Raw genomic sequence first — 21625 nt, forward strand, 5'->3', positions numbered from 1 at the left:
TCGTTCCTTTGGACTGGAGTCTGACCCAGGAGTTCTCACGCAGGGCTACGCGTCAGTCATGAGGACATGCTCAGCAGCCTCAGAAGCTGGGTGGCCTCAGACCTGTTAAGTCAGAGCCTGAGACTGAGCCCTGGACATCTGCATTTTGACAAGGTTTCCCAGGTGATTGAAAAATGCATCCTGCCTTAAAGTCATTACCCTGGAAGCATGTGTTGGCCCCTGGGTCAACTATAAGCTACTTTGTCACATCCAGGCAGTGTTAGGATGGATCGGGTTTTCCTATTTGTGTCTCGGCTCCAGCTCAGAGCCAGTGGGGAGGAATTGTTTCCTTCTCTCTGCAACAAAGTTCTGCAGGCTTCAGTTCTAGGGCCGCTAAAGGGGGCTGGGCCTGTGTTCCCCTAGGAGGCCCAGGACATAGTTGGGGGATAAAGGGAAAGGCAAATATGGAGTGTTTCTGATGGTGTGAGTGCTGGGTGAGCATCTGACAACCTTTGCACTAGGAACCGCTCCATGAGTTTCAGAGCTGAAATGACAAATCGTATATATTACTTTATAAAGGCCACCCACAGACCTCTTATGTTGTCATTATGTTATCTTTTCAAAATTTAGATATAATTTATCTATAAAATTCACCCTTTTAAAGTATGCAATTTCAGTGATTTTCATTATATACAGAGTTATACAACCATCACCACTGTCTAATTTCAGAGTGTGTTTATCACCCCAAAAGGAAACCCTGTGCCCATTAATAGTCCCCGCTCCCAGCCCCTGGAACCTACTTTCTATTTCTATAGATTTGCCCAGTTTGGATTTTTCATATAATTGGAATCATATAATATGTGTCCTTTCGTGTCTGGCTCTTTTCATTCAGGGATGTTTTCAAGAGGTATCCATGCGCAGCATCCATCAGTAGTTTATTCCTTTATATTGCTGAATATTATTTCATCGGATAGACGCAGCACATTTTATATTATCCATTCATCAGTGGAGGGATGTTTGGTTGTTTCTACTTTTGGGGAAGAATGCTGCTATGAACACTTGTGTACCTGTTTTTGTGTAGACACATTTTTTCTCTTGAGGGTATACCTTGGAGTGGAATTGTTGTGTCATATGGTAACACTCTCCTCTTCTGAGGACCTTCCATACTCTTTTCCACAGTGGCTGTACCATTTTGCATTCTTACCGGCAGTATACATGAGGGTTCCCATTTCTATGCATTCTTACCAACATTTGTTCTTGTCTGTCTTTTTCGTTACAGCCTTTCTGGTGGGTGTGAAGAGATACCTTGTGATTTTGATTGGTGTTTTCCTGATGACTAATGATGTTGAGCATCTTTCATGTGCTTAGCCATTTGTACATCTTCTTTAGAGAAATGTCTATTGATCTCCTTTGCCCATTTTTTTATCGAGTTACTTGTCTTGTTGTTGAGTTATAGGAGTTCTTTATATATTAAGAATATGAGAACCTTATAAGACGTATGACTTGCAAATATTTTCTTCCTTTCTGTGAACCATCTTTTCACTTCCTTAAAAGTGTTCTTTGAAGCATAAAAGCTTTTAATTTTGAAGAAATCTATTTCTTTGGTTGTGCATTAGGTGTCATAACTAAGAAACCATTGTCTAACCCAAGGTCACAAAGACTAACATCTGTGTTTTCTTCTAAGAGTTTTACTATTTTAGGACTTTGATCCATTTTGAGTTAATTTATGTATTAGATGTGAAGAACCCAATCTCATTCTTTTGTATGCATTTATCCATTTGTCCCAGGACCATTTGTTGAAAGGATCACATTGACCATTGAGGAAGGCAAGATAGGCAGTGACAACTTAACTTAATGGATAAAGAAATACACCCAAGAAAAGTTAAGTGATCAGATCAAGTCCTCCAGATAGAAAGGGGTGGAGCTACCATACCGCATGTCCGCAGGTTAAGGATGCCTGTCCCTCTGAGCCTTTGAGAAGGTGTCCCTCTCTTCTCTAATTTTGGCCTCTTATGTCCCTTTAGAAGTTTTGTCCATCCCCAGTATACTTCCAAGGGAAACTCTTGTATGCAGTATCATCTATTTCTCTGCTGATTTGTTCCTTCAAAAAGGGAAAGAAGCATGTGTTGCTTGGTGGCATAATAAAGATTATCCATGTCTCAATACCCAGAGAGAGCCTGTTGGTCCTGGTAGGTACGCCTTCACAGCATGGCCAAACAACTCTGCCCCACAAATTGCTACTGGTTTTCATGTGAGACCTTGTAGGGAACAAAGTCCCACTGAAGCTCATAGGTTCCTGTAAGGCTCTTTAACAAGAAGAGAAGCATACTTCCTGCATTCCACCTCCATGTGACGAGGAATCCTTGAGCTAGGTTGCATGATGGTATAGTGGAGTACCTGAAAGGATGCGTTGACCCACCTAATTCTGACCGGCCGAGCCCTGAGGGATTCTTTATCATTTTCTTGGGTTACCCATCAGGACATCTTTAGAGACTCTTTTTGTGGACTGATGTCATAGAAGTTATGTGACTTAGAGCCTTATGCTCTTACTGGAGGGACTCTAGGGTTTGTTTGATCCAGCCAGTCACCTCATGAGGAAACATGCCTAAGGGAGAAGAAGCACAAAGTGCTGTAACTCTGCAGCTCCATGCCGTCTGTCCACATTGGTCCATCAGGGCCCTTGCAAGCAGGCATGTTCTTCTGCAGAATATTTGCACGTGCAGATGGTTAAATCCAGTGTTAGGCTCTATATGGGAGCTTTGTTAGCCAAACAACATCCCAAAACTACTGCGCTTCCCGCACCATTCTCAGCAGCTGTGCCACCGCTCCCCACCTTGAGCCTGAGGAGCTCATTACAAGGAGACATCTTTCCAGATTGGTGGGTTCTGCTGAATGCCTGCCCTGATTCATCCCATATTGGCCTTTGTTACTGTCTCTGATCTCGCCCTCTTCCTACCAGGAAGCAGTCACGGGTCCTGAGCTTTTCCCAAACACCCAATTGTGACTCCTTGACCCTGTCAGGGTACCTGCTCCCCAGCAAGCCAGAGGCGCTCCAGGTGAAGAAGGCCTTGATTCTGGAGGAAGCATGCCACTGAAGTCCAGAACTCTCAGCCAGGCCCCTGACAAGCAAGTCAGAATCCAGGGAGAGCAGGGCGGAGTAAGAATTACATTCCTGGAGTCACTAGACTTGGGATGAGGGCTCTTCTCCCACCATTGATATGGAATGAAATGGAAGAGCAGCCAAGCCCAGGATTGGGTGATGGGGTTAAAAGACACCTCCTGGCCAGCGAACCACAGAGCTACACCAAGTGGGAAAGGGCGTCTCCATGGCCACCCGATGAGGGTGGGTGTCATGCTATGGAGGCAGTGGAAGTCAAGAAGTTGTCTTGCACTAAAACCATGTTCTGGAGTAAACTTTTTACAAACATTTGAGGGTATTTTTGATGTCTCAGTGAATGGAGTCGGGGATAATGATTCAAAGATGCTGCATGGTGTTAGGACTGTCCCACACCCAAGGGTGCTGCCCCAAAGCCAGTAGCACCCTCTGTGAGAAACACTGGTAGCGAGAAAAGGTTTAACATGTTGAATGGTCAGGAGAATACCCGTTTTTAAAACTGTAATTGGCAACCAAGTATAAAGACACCATGACAATAGGGGCTGTAAAGGTTAAACAGGGATCAGAGACAGACTTGAAGGAGGTGCAAGTCTTGCAGAGAAACTGCCCTTGCACGAACATATCCACAGCACGAGGTGGAATGCTCTCTGTCCCGCAGTGGACTTGGGAATAGCTAAAATGCTGTGAGAGGGGTAGATTCTGTCACGGCAGCCTCGAGAAATCCTGGACAGCCCGTGGTCTTCATGAGTGGGCTGTTACAGCTTTAGGTGATTCCAATGAACGCCAACCCAAAGGTCCCCACCAAATCAGAGAGCCCCTTTAAAAAGTTCTATTTTTGGAAAAAGAATTACGATTCCTCTTGAGCTTTACGTTGAAGATTTTCCTCTTAAAGGTGAGGGAGCCTTTCTTGTGAGAGTTTTATCTCTGAGGGTTTTCTCACAGAAATCCACAGAAAGGAGAATTCACATTTGATGCTGGGTCTTTCAGGGAGCGATGCATTTACAGCCCTTATGCCCAGACCCCGTAGTGGACACCGACCTCTCTCGGTCCTTCCTGAGGGTGTCCCCACCCTCACGGCCACGAAGCAATGGTGCTGCTTCTCAGTGGACGGTTTCCCTTCACACAGGAGCTGGCATCTCCTCTCCCCTCAGCCTGTCTGCACACCCTGTCTGTGGTACAGCTGTGTGTGAAGGACACCTTTGTAAGAAAAGGGGAAGGGAGTGGCTTAGGCAGGAAACAAGAGAATTATGGTCTTTGGAAGCTTTGGAGCTCTCCATACACCCCATCTCTTGAACTCCCTGGCTACGAAAGCCCTGTGGGTGCTTTTATGACGTAGGTGATGTTCTCTCCACTGTACAGGTAGGGGAGGGGAGGCATCCGGGCTGGGACTGGCCCCAGTCACACTGCCGGCTGGTGTCAGAGCCAGGCTTCTGTCTTTCTGTTCTCCAGGTTCGTCCTGTACTGGCCTTGATGTCTTTGCAGCCACAGCTCCTCACTCTAGTAATTTCCTTGAGTTATGGATCTGTCAGCAGTAAGAGGTTTTCAAATTAGAAGCATTTAAGGTTTTTAGCCCAGCTAAATGATGCTTTAATTATTTCTCCAGTGAAACTGCAAACTCTTAAGGAGAACTAAAACAAGTGTGTACGCAAATAACCATGGTGCATAATGTGGGCAGTGCCCTCAGAAAGACACACAGAAGGAAAGGGCAGGGCAGCTTTAAAAGGGGAGCCCGCACCTGAGCGTTTGGGTCAGCAAAGCCGAAAGAGTCAAAGGATGGCGAGCACAGGGACCAAGGGGACTCCGACTCTGTGAGGCCCTTTTTCATATGGTTTCTTCCACCTGATTCTTACCCAAATCCATCTTGCCCCAAGAGAAGTGTCTATATTTAAAACTTGGGGGCCGACACAGGAAGAGCCTGGAAGAAATTCAGTGGTGCTGGCGTGTATTAAAAGAAAACGCACATCTCATGGACAGCTTGTCGGCTCTGGCAATCTCTTTCTCAGGCTTCCAGCATTAAGTTGTTCAAGTATGGGTCAGGGCTTAGGAGTGTTCTGGATACTTACTGTACATGATAAAATAATTAAAACAGCATATAGCTAGGCAAATAACCTTAAATGTTTCCATTTTTAAAGCCGCCTGTTAGAGATAATCAGCGACTCAATGGGTTTGGTTCACAGTCTTTCCACTACTAAAGGGGCAGGAAATAGTTTCTGCTCGGTGAGTAAAGGGCAAAGGGCAGAGCAACCCTTTCCCAGGCCATAAAACAGAGACCTCGGTGCTCTAAGTGCCCTGCGCCCTTCCTTCTGAAGGGAATCCACATGGACCAGTAGCCTGATGAGCAGGGCCTTGTAAAGACTCATGAGCTCTGAGCAAAATACGGGCTCTTGTTCCCGTGTGCCACTACGTGCGTGACAGACGGGACCAATTAAAGAGGGAATGGGCATAGGGACAAAGTAGGTTAGTGGTTGCCAGGACCTGTGAAGAGGGGAGAATAGGGCAGAGTAGGGTGTGATAGTTGCACAACTTTGCAAATACACTAACAATTATTGTACACTCTAAAGGGGTATATTTTACAGTATGTGAGTTATAGCTCAAACTTAATTTTTTAATGGTAAGGAGCCATTTTACATAGAGAAAAAGGAAAAGGGAGAGATGTCATTTTGTTGTTTGCTCTTATACTCACCCCTTCTCTGAGACCCGTGGCTGTGTTAGATATCTTCCACCAGACCAAGAAAAGTGTTTGCAAAGGAGCGATGAGGAGGGGGAAAGGCAAGGAGCTCAGCCTCCATTTTCCTTCTCATCCCAGGCTACTGGGAGGAACAGGGCCTCCTAGGAACCCAAGGGCCGCAATGCTGGAAGATCTGGAACTCTAAGAGGACCTGCTCCAGAGCACGGTGTGCCCCTACTGCCCACCATGCTGCAGCTGAATCCAAAGCTGTATGTGATACTCCACAGTACTTGTTTTTCTTTTTTCCTTTTTTTTTTTTTTTTTTTTTTTGAGACAGTCTCTGTCACCCAGGCTGGAGTGCAGTGGCATGATCTCGGCTCACTGCAGCCTCCACCTCCTAGGTTCAAGTGATTCTCCTGCCTCAGCCTCCTGAGTAGCTGGGACTACAGGCATCCACCACCATGCCCAGCTAATTTTTGTACTTTTAGTAGAGACAGGGTTTCACCATATTGGCCAGGCTAATCTCGAACTCCTGACCTCAAATGATCCACCCGCCTCAGCCTCCCAAAGTGCTGGGATTATAGGTGTGAGCCACCATGCCTGGCCAAACTTTTACCTTGTTTCTTTGGACATTTTTAAAGGGCCCTCTTAAAAGGCAGATGTGCTCCAGGAGAAGGGATACAAGCCACTTACTCTCTTTTAATATCTCAAAATGAGTGAGTTTACCTGAGTTTGAGACGGGAGAGTTCCCTGGCCCCCCCCCCCCGTCACAGGGTGTGCTATGGGGTTGTGGCTCTCTCTTTGCTGCTCTAAGCTCAAACCCCTTACGGAATGGGGAGCAGGCATAAGGGCAGGTGCAGGAACCGGGACAAGCCCTTTTGGGCTCTAGCCCCACAGCAGCATCTAAGGGTGGGAGCCTGCAACTCCTGAAGCCCCAGTGTCACAGTGCTCTTTTAGCTCTGCCGTCAGTGGATGGCTTAAGTGTCAACCAGCTCAGTGCCCGCTTGGTACCCGGGCCCTTGTCCAGGGTCCTGGAAGAATCGGGTCACACATGGACTTGAATGATGGTTCCTGGGGGGTGGTTATTGAGTGGTGGAGGTGGCTCTTAGCGGGATGGATGGGGAGCTGGAAGCGGGGTATAGAGTGGGAAGATGATCTTCCCCTGGAGTTTGACCATGCAGTGGCCGAACTCCTCTCCCAAACCCCCCAGGTGAACTCCTCTCAGTGTTCAGATGCTCTTTCTCTTCTCTCTTTCTCTCGTGCTGTTTTGCCATTCATCTGCTTGTCTCTTTGTCTCCTTGTCTGCCTTTGGAGCCTGGGGTTTGGAGTTTATATAGGTATAGGATGGGGGTGTGGTGGGCCAAACGACAACTTTTTGGTCACAAAAACAGGAATGCACATCCTCATTTAGGGCCACAGGTATCCAGGCTTGAGGGTGGGACCTTTGCCAGGGAACTGTCCTCTTCTATCCAGTATTTCCCTGTCTCCTATCCATGTCAGGTAGTTGGACCGTTACGTAAATTACTTCCATGTGAGGGGTATGGACAGCACATGCCTCGGAAGATGAGAGTGGGTGCTGCCTGTACACCTCCGCTGAGGACGCAGAGAAAATGGGGATAGGCTGGACTGACCTTCAGAGGGACGTAGAGTGAAAATTCAGTCTCCTTAGAGTGGAGATTGTCACTACATGACTGTATGTGGAAGTTGTTGAATACCTCCCAAAAATTGAGAGAATAATCAGTTTCAGGAGAATGAGTATATGTATGAATTGAGACCACCTTGATGAGAAAGGGACAGACCCTACCTGGGAATAGCAGATTTGCTTATCGGAAAGACTGCATTTATTTAAGTGGAGATCATTTCACAGACCAAGGGGAAAACTTAGTCTTTCTTAAAGATTCATCTCCCACACAGACCAAAACAGCACTCACCTACATAGGTAGGGGTGTTGTAAATGCTCTTGATTATGTGAATTGCTGGACATTTTCTTTACAGTGGGCCTGAATTTCTCTAATAATCAGAAGAAAAAAATCACAAGCAAAATCTACTTTGGGGAGAAAAATAGTTCCTTCTATACTGATGAAAACATAAACCGTGTTATCTCTCTAGGGGTTAGGTTACGGCCACTTGTTATTTGTTAATGTACATATTTCTGCATTTAAACAGCTTTTTACAATAAGCAGTATTCTATAAGAAAACCAACATTTGAAAATAAAGCTGTGCTCCAGGTAAGGCTCCTGCTTCTGAGGAGTGTAGCACTGCATGCTTGGGCAGTATATTAGACTGTTCTCATGCTGCTAATAAAGACACTATTGAGACTGGGTAATTTATAAAAGGAGCTTTAATGGACTCACAGTTCCACATGGCTGGGGAGGACTCACAATCATGGCAGAAGACAAAGGAAGAGCAAAGGAACATCTTACATGGCGGCAGGTGAGAAAATGAGAACCAAGCGAAATGGGAAACCGCTTGTAAAACCATCAGATCTCATGAAACTTATTCACTACTATGAGAACAGTGAACAGTATGGGGGAACCAGCCCCAGGATTCAGTTATCTCCCACTGGGTACCTCCCTCAACACGTGAGAATTACAGGAGGTACAATTCATGATGAGATTTGGGTGGGGACACAGCCAAACCATAGCAGGCAGAAACCTCCTGTTTAGTCCTCTGAGAAGTACCTTCAAAGCTCACCTTTTTTCCAGCCCTCCACACTGAAATTCTTGGAGGGCCCTGGGGAGGACAAAACTCCCTTGGGACTGTTCTTTGCTGCTCTGAACAATGACTTTGCGCCACAGTGTTGACCCCATGGGGCACTGTTTGAGGTCACTCATGGCTTTTGTGTGGCCAAGAGGCAGGACATGTCATCTGATGCCCCTTTGCTTTCCCTCCAGGTGGGCCTACCATGACTTTTTCAACCGGTATCGGGTGCTGGTCAAGAAGAGAGAGCTCGCCAACACAGACAAAAAGGCTATCTGCAGGTCTGTCCTGGAGAACCTCATCAAGGTGAGCCACACAGCCCAGCTCCAGGAGAGGCCTGACCAGGGCCCCTAAAGATTGAAGGGGTGGCATTGTTATCTACATTTTTTTTGGTCTTCATCCTTCTTATTGAATCTATTTCTAGGATACTAATCCATTTTCCTACATCAGTGACTAGGAGAAAAAAAAAAAAAAGACAACACCGGTCACCTACCTAGAGCACTTCCCAACCTTTTTCTTTTTTTTCAATACTCTAAGTTCTAGGGTACATGTGCACAACATGCAGGGTTGTTACATATGTACCATGTTGGTGTGCTGCACCCATTAACTGGTCATTTACATTAGGTCTATCTCCTAATGCTATCCCTCCCGCTTCCCCCGACCCGATGACACAGCTCAGCAGGCATAGAAAATGGAATTCTGTTGCAGTGCTCCTCTCGAGGACACCAGCTACGGGGAGTCTGTCCCTTGCAGACCCCTGACCCGGCGACGGGTGAATAAACTACACTGACACACAGATATTCTCTTCTGCCAGTCCAGCTAAGCGTCTGAGCCACTTACAGGCTCCCTGCTGAGTCCTGTAAACAGTTGCAACTCGGCCCTCATCAGCTAGTCAGACTCACATTTATGCAGTAAGATTAATTAAAAGCTTGAGTCAACACCATTAGAGAGTAATTGACATTGTGGACTTCCCGAATAAAAAAGCCATTATGCACCCATGGTACATCAAAGGTTAATCTTAAGACTATATGAGTAAACAAGCTAGCTAGGTAAACTACTCTGCCTTTCTTTATTATTATTTTAATTTGTTTAAAGATAAAGGGATCAGGCCGCCTTCAGCCAGATCTGTTACCGAAGTTATGTAAACTTCTCATCCTTCCAAGAAGATATGTGTCTATTTCTATAACTATCTCTAATATTTTGCCCACCAGCCTGACTGAACCCCAACAATTCTTTATACAGCTCGCTTGAGTTTATGATGAGGCTGCTCCTGACTGCAAGGTGCTGGTCCAAATCTCTGGCTTCTCCAGTTCTCAGGGGCTACATAGCATGGCCCATCTGGTATACCTGCGTAAGGGCTCTGATGCGGAGCCCAGGCCTAGCCCTGAAGCCAGCAGAGGAGAAGGTAGCAGCTGCATCTAGCTGGTTGCACCACCAGCCTCAGGCCCTCCCCCAGATACTTGTTTTAAGTAAGGCAATAGATTTTATGTTTTAATTGAAACAATTTGAACTCACACCTGACAGCGGAGACGGGAAAACTATAGAAGCAGAGCTGTTGGGGCCTTTTGTGAGGGGCAAATCCTTAAACATTTCCATGGTGCCAGACATTTCAGGGATTACAGCAGAGTATGATCATGAATGGCTCAATAAAGGTTAAATTATATCAAAAATCACTTGAACACGGTAATAAAAATTACCTCCTCAGAAGTTTTATTTTTTCAAGTTTTCTGTTAGGAAAATCTGTTCATCTGGAGTAGCTCATTGCCAGATGATTCAGATCTAAGGTCACGTTTCATTTTGTAAATGTGTTGCAGCCATCTTCTGAGCATCATCTTAGCTGCTCAAGTCTAGCTATAGACAGTGCAGAATATTATAGTAAATGTAGGCATAGCTTTAAAGTTTCCTTTTTAGAAAGAGAGCCTAAACCACCCTTGCCATGCCATCTTTTTTTTTTTTTTTTTTTAACAGGGTGAGGGGGTAACAGGCTGGTTAATCAAGGACTGTAGTTAGTTGGACTCTGGTCGTTTGAAGTTTTTGCTGTGGTCTACCTTTCAGTGTCCACATTTTAACATCTTTCTTTTTATGGACAAGAAAAATCTCTGTTAAAGGTCAGCTAATTTCAGGGCCTGCGAGCAGCCCACTCTGCCACGTGGCTGCCTTCTCATTTGTCTGGGGTCATAGTTTCCCTCCTCTGTTCCTTCCCTGGATTTCTCCAGGATTACCACCAAGACCTCTGATTCCCAGCCAGGGAACTCTACAGGGGACCCAGATCAGACTGGCTGAGTCGGCCCTCACACTGGGCTCCCCTCCAGTTAACAGGACCATATGCCACTGCCTGGGGTTGCTGCTGTGATGTGCTCAGGACACTGGGCCTTTCCTGGCACAGTTGCCTCTTCTCTCCACTGATGGGGAGCCTACCCGCTTCTCAGTGCTCGGCTTCAGTGCAGCTTCTCCCTCCTCCTTCCCCTGGTGTAGCATGTGGCACTTCATGTCACTCTTAGAGCCTATAGCATGCTGACCATGTTCCAGATGTGTGTGTCCTTTTTCATAGAGAACAGTGTCTTTACGTTGACGCCACCTCCTTAGTTATGAGCACTGAGCCTAATACACAGGGGGAACCCACCTAATATTTATGGAATGAATGAAAGAATAAGTGACTTGCCTAAAGCAAAATTATATGAATACATGCTGCTTCCTCCACCTGCAGTGCTTTTTCCCCCTCTTTCGCCTGCCTGACAAAGTGGTATTTGCCTTCCAAACTGAGCTCTGAAATACCTCCTAGCCTCCCAGATGTTAGCTACTCCATCTTCTATGGGCCAGCAGCACTCACCTCCTCCCTCCCTGTATTGCATTCATCCCCTTATGTTGTAATTGAGGACTTGTCATTTCCCCAGACTGTGAACACATAAATGACAAGGGTCCTGTTGTGGCTGTGTTCCTAGCACAATTCCTGGTTGTCACAGGAATATGTGAGTTTGTGCAGCTGGCTGCATGGGAACCAGCCAAGAGCTGCTCGTGACTAGAAACCTGCCGGTAATGGCTCATCATATGAGGAATATACAGAAGTCAGCCTCATTTTACAGATGAGGAAACTGAGGCACAGAAAGCTGATATAAATTGCCCAAGGTTGCATAGGTGTATGGATTCTGACTCCCACTGTCTAAACTACATTGCCCTCTGATCCAGTCTGATTGAGTAATGTCACTGAGCGTAGTTATCCTTCCTGGAGACTGAATAGAGACTCGAGTGCTAAAGACTTCCCTGGGACCTTCTGTTTCCTCCTTTTTATTTTTCTCCTTTTCTTGGGCCACATCCGGACACCCATACTTCTCATGCTGAGTGACCTGGGACTCGTATCAAGAAAACTAAGACTTGACAGAGCCTCATGTTAACTTAGAAGGGCACATGCCCGTTCCCCACCCTGTCCCAAGCAAGTGCTAAGTATGTTTTAGAACAGAACGATGAGGAAAGAAGTGGGGACAAAGGTGGCCTGCCGGACAGGCACCAGGCGCTTCAAGACCACCTTCCTGGAGAGGCAGCCTGGGGCTGGGGGCTGCTTCATTAGGCTGTCAGTGAGGTTTTAATAAATTGTTGTGGTTGGTTAGGGGAGAAAAGTGGATTCTGGTGGCCTCTCCCCTGCAAGGATTTTAGGAATAGCCCCTATCATTCTTAACCTGAATTTGTTTGTTCTTTAACTCCACGGATACATACTGAATTATTTGTACTCTAATCTAGAGGGGTTAGTGTGAGGGCTATAAAAAGAGTGCATTATATGGACCCTGCCCTCCAGAATTAATAATAGTCTAATCTGACGACGGCCGTAACTCTAGAGGACTACATCATGGAGAGTGGCTGTTGTGCAAGCCTGAACCTTCATCACAGTGGTGAAGGAGTGTATTAACAAACATCTACAGGGAGCCCACAGAGCACAAGGAACTACGTGAGCGCTGTGTAGAGGAGACAGTGTCACGAAAGGGGATGCTGCAGTTGGAGACTTGGGGCCTGGGCGACCCAGATCTGGGGTCATCCTTTGATATTTGCTGAAGTCACCTTGAGCAAGTCACTTCACTACTCTAGGCTTCAGTTTTATCATCTGTGAAGTAAAAGGAGTGGCATGGAATGGATTGCTAAGGTTGCTTTCAGCCCTGCAGTCTGACTCTTGGAGAAAGATTCTCAAAAGATGATTGATTGATTGATCAGTGAACAGTCAGTTCTAAGGGTTAAAGGAAGCAGATCTGGGTGGGAGATGTTCTAGAGACACACAGGGTGAGGACAGTGTGGAGATGAGGCTGATGGGTGTCTCGGTGGAGCAGGTGAGACCCTCAGAGAAATCCTTGTTCAGAAAAAGTGGGTTTGCAGAGCATATCATCCCTCCCTGTTTTTTTCCCAGAATAGGGAACGAAGCGCAGGTACTCTGGCTGCTTGGATGTGGTAGGCAGCCCCCAGCCTCTGACTCTGCTTCAGCTGGAGGACCCAGGCTTCTCCCCCTACTCGAGGGTTTAGCTGCCCTGCTTTGGCTTCCTGACCCCTCCTGGCTGAGGCATGGAGCCTTCCCCAGCAGGGCAGAGATCAAAGCAGGGCCGTGGCTGCCTCAAAGCTCCCAAGCCCAATCCAGCCCCTGTTCCTCTCAGCATGAGCTGAAGGCCCAGTGGGTGCATGGCTCTGAGCAGACACTGGGAGGAGCGCCAGGCCCAGAGCCCACTCTTGCCAGCTTCACCAGCAGCCTGGCCCAGGCCGGGGACTCAGTCAGTGACACTGAAGCTGGAAATTGTGCCGCCACCTCAGCCTTAGCTCAGGCAGGACAGCCTTCCCTGTGTGTGGAACCTGACTCCTAGTGACCCAACAGGGCTTAGCCTATGAAGAATGATGACTCAGCACTTTACAGGGCCATTTGCCAACATGAAAAGCAATCTTGTGTGTGTGGTTTCCTTGGACTTGGCTCATTCCTTTCTTTCTCATTATGGTCTTCATGCCAGTGAGCAAAACGAGATGGCAGTTGATTTACAAAGAGCTCTGTCATCGTGGGTTACTCTCCCAGTGCTCTGTCCCAGGCTTGTCCACAGGAACCCTGCTGGGTTGTGTTTCCTCATCCACAGGGGTGAGCCTAGGGAGGGCCAACTAATTTTAACCTAATGGATGTAATTAAGACAGTAATTACAGGTCCAAAACAATCTCATAGTTTTATTTGGGGGTTATTTGCATCCTGTAATTACGCATACAACTCTGTGGCCATTTGAGGATAATCTTTTTAAAATGTTGATCAGATCAGGTCATTCCCTTGCTCAAAGCTCAAACTTGTGGCTCTCACCCCAATTTTATGCTGTAACCTACAAGGCCTTTGGTGATTGGCTTCTCCCACCACTCACCTTCAGTTCCCCCAGCTAGCCATCCTGGCTCTCCTGATCCTCAGATATACCCAGCAGTTGCACCACTGGACATAAGCATCCACTCTGCCCTTCTCCTGGAACTTTCCTCCTTCCTTCTGTTCTGTGGCTGCCTCCTCCAGCTCATTTAGGTCTTTGCTCAGCTGTCACCTCCACAGAGCTGCCTTCCTTGAGCATCCCCATCCCATCCCCCTAGCCCCTAGTTTGTTTTCTTCATAATCCTTACCATTCTCTGAAAGCAGAAACATCTTTATTTGCTTGTCTGTCTGCTCTCACCACGACGTCAGCTCCTTAAGGGCAGGTGTCTTGTTCACTGCCATGTTCTAGAGTCTGGCCCATAGTAGGGTCTTGGGGTCTGTTAAGCAAATGCTGAGACTTTGTGTCCGTCTACAGAGAGGGGTGCATGCAGTCTGGTCAGAGGATTCTGCATTGGAAGAACAAGGGTGGTATGGGCCATGTTATTTCTCTGCTCACTGGTGACCAATCAGATCCCCTCCCTACCTTGTAAAGGACCCCGACAAGTTCCAGTTTGGCCGCACCAAGATCTTCTTCCGAGCAGGCCAGGTGGCCTACCTGGAGAAGCTTCGGGCTGACAAGTTCCGGACAGCCACCATCATGATCCAGAAAACTGTCCGGGGGTGGCTGCAGAAGGTGAAATATCGCAGGCTGAAGGGGGCTACCTTAACCCTGCAGAGGTACTGCCGAGGACACCTGGCCCGCAGGTGAGCCAGGCTGGGGCAGATCAGGGCAGCAGATCATGGTGGGGAGGATGGGGGTCTGCCTTTCTCAGCTACTTGGTTTCTCTTCCTCTGTGCTGAGAGTGGTTCCTGTTGGGGCCATGTCTGCATCTTGGCTTTTCCCCGGTAGCTGGGCCTACCCGTGTAATCAATACCCTTCTCACCTCAGAGGGTGGGTCCAGTTTCCATGTCTCCTGGTTTTCCCAGGCTCCCTCCATCCTACCAGCACTAGAACCAACTGGTTTTGCCACAAACCAACCATTTCTCTTTTGCCTAAATCCCAAAGTAAAAAACTACTTTTAGGAAAAGAGACCAATACAGCCTGGCACAGTTAACCTGTGCTTGGCCTCATTACTTATCCCACAGATTTCAGAATGCCTCAGAGTTGGGCGATTAGGGCTGCAAAGGTCCTGGAGGGCCCCTTTTGTGAGTTACTGTACAAGCCAGGATGGAGAGAGAGTGGCTTGTCTAAGCACGAGTGGTTACCTAGGGTGGAGCCAGGATGCCAATCAGCCTCCCCTGCCCACCCCCCAGCTCGACCCCGAGCAGAAGAAACCACTGCAGGGTTCCTTCCTCACTGACACTGGGCTGATGAGGCACTGCAGCAGCAGGAGAGTGTCAGCCAGGACAGGCTGAAGACAGCCTGCCCTCTGACCCTACCCTTGGTTGCTAGGTTTTGGACCCAGGCCTGGTTCAAGTCCAGTGCCCTCTCCAGAAAGGAATTTCTTAGGGAAGTGACAATGATTGCCACAAAGTCTCGTGTTTGGAGGCCAGAGAGCTAGACTAGGGAATCAGATGCATTTCAGCAAACAGGTGACACATGGGCTGAGTGGGTCACTTTCTCCTTTGAGGCTTTGCTGAATGATTTCCAAGGTTCTTTGTAGCATTTCACACTGAGTCTCTAATTGAGCACTTGCTATAGGCCTGGCAGCAAATAAGACACTTCAGAAGGGGAGAAAGTATTAGACTGGCTTTTTTTGGGAGGTGAGATGGGAAGGCAGAAAGGCAAGAGAGCAGAGGAAATGACCACATTCAGTGCATCCCGAGCAGAAAGGGTTGAGGACATAAAGGAAACAGAGATTGGTGTGGGCCTGAGAAGGTTTTAGTCACTCAGGAAACGCTTACCCAGTGCCTGCTCTGCCAGAGACAGTGGGTCCAGGATGATGGAGACACAGCCCCTGGGATCTCCAAGCCTGGGGAGGTGCAGAGGACAGGGAGCAATGTGAATACACGATGTAGAATGCTGCTGGTGAGTAGATGAGGACTGCCTAGGCACAGTGAGGTAGAAAAGTGCTCAGATAAGGATCATAGAGGAGGTCAGACTCTGACTGAGTTTGAAGCTTGTGGGAAGCCTTTTGGGATCGTAAGGAAAGATCTAACACTGCTTTTCTAGCCTCGGCATCAAATGCCTAAGGCATTGCTACATTTGTTAGGGGTGAAGAGAGTTGGCTTCCCCTGGGTGTGTCCAGGTAGGGGTTTGCATTTCCAGATGTCTCAGCGTCCTTTGCATCAGGGTGGTCAATACTTTCTCCCTGACACTGCCCGTTTCCTCTTGCTCCCCAGGCTGGCTGAGCATCTGCGGAGGACCAGAGCAGCCGTGGTGCTCCAGAAACATTACCGCATGCAGAGGGCCCGCCAGGCCTACCAGAGGGTCCGCAGGGCTGCCATTGTTATCCAGGCCTTCACCCGGGCCATGTTTGTGCGGAGAACCTACCGCCAGGTGAGTAGCTACCCTAAGGGCCTCACGGCTGCAGATTCAGAACTAAAGCAGCAACAGGTGAGTTACTGCCAACATGAACCTCTGTCAAGCGCTCCCAACTTTTTTCTAAATGCTTTCACATCTCTGCTCTCACCAATCCTTTCTGAAGTCCCACAAGGTAGAAAGGGTGTGCATACTGTTGTCTTAGTCCATTGAGTGTTGCTATAACAATATCCGAGGCTGGTTGATTTGTGAAGAAAAGAGGTTTATTTGGCTCACAATTCTGGTGGCCGGAAAGTTCACAATTGAACATCTGCTTCTGGTGAGGGCCTCAGGCTGCTTCCACTCATGGTGGGAGGCAGAAGCCAGTGTGTGCAGAGATCGCATGGTGAGAGAGGAAGCACAAGAATGGCCCTTTTAACAAGCAGCTGTAATGAGAACTAACAGTGAGAAATCACCCTTGAAGAAGGGCATTTATTTGTTCATGAGGGATCTGCCCCTATGACTCAAACATCTCCTGTTAGACTCCACCTCTAACATAGGGAATCAGATTTCAACATGAGGTTTGAAGGGGCCCAGCATCCAACCACGGCAGTTTTCATACCCCTTCTGATACCTGAGTTGCTCAGAGAAGCCAGGTCACCTGCCCAGGCCAGCCAACAGCAGGGCCAGGTGACCCACCTAGGGCTCATTCACACTTGAGAGCAGGCGGTGGTATTGGGCATCATCAGGTCTAACCCCTCCATTTAATGGAGCAGGAGCTTGAAGCCTAACATGGTGAGGTCAGGAGGGAGACCTTGACCCTTCCCTGCCAGGCTCTTGCACTTTGTGTTGTTCCAGTGAAGCCAAAACCCTTGGGTTCGGAAGCCCCACATCGGGACACATCTGTTCAACCAGGTAGAACCAACACATCTGAAGCACAGAGCTGACTTGAATTGGAAGGAAATGTCTAAAATGGTTTTCTTTTTCATTAAATGAACAGCTATCTCTTCTATGATCACAGAAGGTGTGATTTTCTAAATAATAAAAGTGAAACACTAAATTGATAATAAAAATGTGGTCAGAGTGCAGCACACCCTGGTGTAATAATATGTGGAGAATCCCAGGCCAGCGGGAGAAGGTTCTGTGAATGTTCTTGGGTGATGGGTGGCGTCGGTGTGCTGCTCCCGTGGAAGGGGCAGGTGATGTTTGGGAGGCACTCAGCAGGGCCAGCACGTGCAAAGAGTGAGCACTGATGTGGCTCCCAGCTCTGTCACTCATGGCTATGGCACTGTTTGTCACTCAGCCTGTTTGCTTGTTTACTCATTTATTCCACACATTTATTTTGCCAGGTATTAGGGCGAGCACACTGATGATGCTTTCATTTCCTGAGTGGTTTTTCAACTTGGTAGGAAAAAAAAAACAAAACCCAGTGAGTTACACACCAAGTTTGTAATTATAAGTCATTAGCCTGCTGTGGACACTCACTGAAGCATCTCACTTCCAACTCAGTGCCAAGGAGGGGACCTCCACCTGTTAAATGGGGAGAGAGCAAGTGGATGATCATTAGACCCCCTACACCTTTGAGGTTTTCAGACTGATTTCCTAACCCGTAAAACAAAGCTGAAACGAGTTTGACAGCTGATTCCCTGTGGATACGTGGGCTGCAGAACCTTGCTAAAATGTGTTATAAAGCAACCACCAAAGCCTTAGATCTTAGGGGGCACGTTCTCTGTGCAACTCCTAGAACCAGGGCTGCCCTGGGCTCTCCCCTCCACAGGCAGCGATGTATGCTTCCTTCACTCCTGTCCTGCAGTGCAAACCCACAAGGTGTGTGTCCTTGTCTCCCACCAGGTCCTCATGGAGCACAAGGCCACCACCATCCAGAAGCACGTGCGGGGCTGGATGGCACGCAGGCACTTCCAGCGGCTGCGGGATGCAGCCATTGTCATCCAGTGTGCCTTCCGGATGCTCAAGGCCAGGCGGGAGCTGAAGGCCCTCAGGATCGAGGCCCGCTCGGCAGAGCATCTGAAACGTCTCAACGTGGGCATGGAGAACAAGGTGGTCCAGCTGCAGCGGAAGATCGACGAGCAGGTCAGTGTCCGCAGCTCGCTACGCGGGTGTCAGGGGCTGGGGTACTGGAACATGTTTGAGAGAGCCCGTGGCTTCCTTGGGGAATGGCACATGCCAAAGACCCAAGGGAGTACAGATGTCCTCAGACCACAGCAGATACTAACTGTGGCAGGCAGATCAGTGGCCCCTAAAGATACCCTCAGCCCTAGGGTCTGTGAGTGTGTTACCTTATGTGACAAAAGGGACTTTGCAGATGCAATTAAGAACTGTAGGATGGGAAGAGTATCCCAGATGAGCCAGATGGGCTTGATATAATCACAGGGGTCCTTGTAAGAGGGAGGCTGGAGGGTCAGGTTCAGAGGAGAAGTGATGACAGAATCAGAGGTGGGAGAGGTGCAGGCAACCTTGAGAAGCCAGAGAAGACAAAGACGTGGACTGTCCTCTATAGCATCCAGAAAGAATGCAGCCCTGCCGACCCCTTCAGACTCCTGACCTCCAGAGCTGTAGATAACGATTTATGCTATCTTGAGTCATAACTTGGTGATAAGTTGTTGTAGCAGCAATAGGAAACTGACACACTAGCCCAAGGTGCTGGTGTTTTGCCCTTGCAGGGGTGGCATAGGATAATGCAGCAGCAGCTGATGTGCATGGAGGGCTTGCTGTGCGGGGCATGAGGCTGGTGCTTTGTCTGGAGTAGCTTGTCTAATACAGCAACCCTCCTACGGCAAGTATTACCATCCCCCTTTTTGTACAATTGAGGACACTGGAAGGGCATGGCATCCTAAAGTCACACAGGTGGCAGTGGCAGGGCCGAGGTTTGAACCCCAGCTGTCTGGCTCCAGAGCCCATGCTCTGCATCACTTTGCTCTTCTGCCTCTCTGTCTACCTGTCTGTCTGCCTGCCTCTTTTGGAAAGAGCGTTTGATTGGGAAATCAGAATTCAGTTCTTCGCTTAAAAGTTGAGTGACTGATGTGACTATTCCAAGCCTCTTTTCTTATCCATAAAATGGGGCTGACAGGGCTGAAAGAAGAATAAATGGCCTAATGCATATGCAGGGCCTGGTATGCAGTAGGAGAAACTTGAAAAATGGTTAGCACTCTTATTTTTAAGCTTTGTCCTCTTTCTACCCTGGCCACCTTCCCATGTCAGCCAGTCACAGGAGTAACAAGCCATTGATTAAATCCCTGTGGGGGGTTGGGTACTGCACAAGGTAGTACAAAAGATTAGAGACAAGCACAGGACACTTAGCTCTGTCTGATGGAATAGATGAGGCTCACACTTTTTGGTAGCCCACATGGCTAGTCCTCCTTCCCTTCAGAAGACCTGTATTGGATGCCTGGCTGTTTCAGGTGCTTTGCTGGTCTTGCTGGACAGAGGATGGCTGTGACATACATCACATGCTGTATCATAAGGGAGGAAATCTTATGCCAACAGGGTGAACAGCACTGATCCTCCTAAAGATTTTCCAAGCACCTGCCATGTGCCAAACTCTGCAATATGTGTTTTGTGTTCACTCTTATTTGATCTTCATACAATTTTGTGAGATCGTTTTGTATATGAGGAAATGGTAGGCCAGGAACATCAAGTCCCTTGTCAAAGTCACAGAAATAGAAAGTGCTGGGACCAGGATCCTGCCTCAGCTCTGATCCCACAGCCATAATGAGGGCAGTGCTGGCTTTTTAACCCCAGACATTACTGAAGGGTTTCAGTCCTTTCCCGTGCATGCCCACTGCTGCGTTTGGCTCCCAGAGTTGAATGGAGGCCCACTGTTACTTTGTGCGTGCAGGGTGTAGAAGTGACCACAGAACCAGGCTTCTGAGGTGCCCTGGAGGGTGCCTCCTAGGGAAGGAAAGGACATGAAGAGTGTGTGTGGCGTGGAGAAACAGAGAATTTTAGAGTTGGAGCCACCAGGTATGGTCTTGGAAGTCATTGGGTTTTAATGTATCTATTCTATACTGGGCATTTTTTAAAGCTTCTCGTGACCCAGTAGGGCAGGAAAAAGCATTTTACACCTAAGCCATCTGCCCGGAACAGGAGCCCGTAAGCGGTGCAGAGATAGCAATAGAATGCCTCTGCTTCCCGGTTCTTGCAAAAGACAAGTCTTTCTGAGGAGAGACTGTCACTGGGTGTTTCTCTGTGTGAGTTCTACAGGGTGCCTTGTTTGGCTTGGCTCCTTACTGGGGAAGCAAGGCAGAGAGCCCAGGCACAGGGTGGGGACCTTGATGCCTGCCCCTGGTTGGCCTGCTGTGATATGCCAGGTCAGGGAGGAGGGCCCATCCACTCAGAGGGATAGGAATGCAAAGAAAAAGGTCTGCTGTCTGGCACTGGCCCTTTGAAAAACACAAGCACAAAACATGCCAAGGTGGTGGTGGCTATTGTGGCTGTTGACAAGAAGAAAAGACTTGCTTAGTCAAATGTTGTAAGTTAACCTTCCAGCCAGAGTGCAGTCTCAGGGATGAGTAGGCATTGACCGCTGCATCCTGCTGGGAGCCCTGTGTACATGCTGGCTCCCCCAGCCCTTGCTTTCCAGCCATAGGGCTCTGCATCGGCATTGCTGATTTCTAAAGTTAACTTGAGAGGATAAAAATAAATGTAGCATTTTACAATCCACGTGCTTGAAAAATCAAAGAAAAGCAGATTTAAATGGTCTATTTAAAAAAAAAAAAAAAAAAAGCTTTTTGCTTAAGCTTCCTGCTTGACAAACATCTGTGAGTGGTGGCAGGTGTTAGCTACCCTGGGCAGGATGCCCTGTGTGTAGAGGGTGATCAGAAAAGGCGGGAGGGGTGGATAAGCTCTTGCTTTCTTGTGCCCTTGCCTGCGCTACCTGACTAGGCACCCTGTGCTCTTCTCACATATTAACTCATTTAATCCCCATCAGAACCCTAGGAGATACATATTAATATCCCCATTTTAAGGATGAATAAACTGAGGCACACAGAGGTTAAGTAGCCTGACTGAGGTCACACAGCTAGTAAGTAGCATGGCTGGGATTGAAACTTTGCAAGCTGGTTTCAGGTATATTCTGCCCCCTCTGAACAAACTATAAGATCTCTAGCTATTGGGAGACTCTTGGAACATGTCAGGAGAACTCCTCAGTCCAAGGGAGACTCTTAGCCTTAGTTTGGGTTCATGCCCGTACAGATAGCATTGTCCTTGGGACTGGCTGGCATTTAAAGTGGGGAGTGTGACCCAGTGTCAAATAACATGCTTGACACTCTGTTACAAGAGGAAGCATCGACATAATCTCCATTAGAGCTCTATATAGGGGCTTGTTTCTTTGCAGTCTCTTAG

General features: G+C 48.0%; 1 protein-coding gene across 3 annotated transcripts in view; it reads left to right on the plus strand.

Moving 5' to 3' along the window:
• MYO5B (myosin VB) overlaps nucleotides 1–21625 on the plus strand; it is a 397560-nt gene that overhangs the window by 297702 nt on the left and 78233 nt on the right. For all 3 annotated transcript variants that reach the window (XM_015121932.3, XM_015121933.3, XM_077975469.1), the window contains exons 18-21: nucleotides 8657–8768; nucleotides 14357–14568; nucleotides 16147–16303; nucleotides 18116–18355. In XM_015121932.3, the coding sequence (XP_014977418.1) occupies nucleotides 8657–8768; nucleotides 14357–14568; nucleotides 16147–16303; nucleotides 18116–18355 (721 nt within the window). The remainder of the gene's footprint in view (nucleotides 1–8656; nucleotides 8769–14356; nucleotides 14569–16146; nucleotides 16304–18115; nucleotides 18356–21625) is intronic.

Source organism: Macaca mulatta, chromosome 18 (assembly GCF_049350105.2).
Source record: "Macaca mulatta isolate MMU2019108-1 chromosome 18, T2T-MMU8v2.0, whole genome shotgun sequence".
NCBI classification, from domain to species: Eukaryota; Metazoa; Chordata; class Mammalia; order Primates; family Cercopithecidae; genus Macaca; species Macaca mulatta.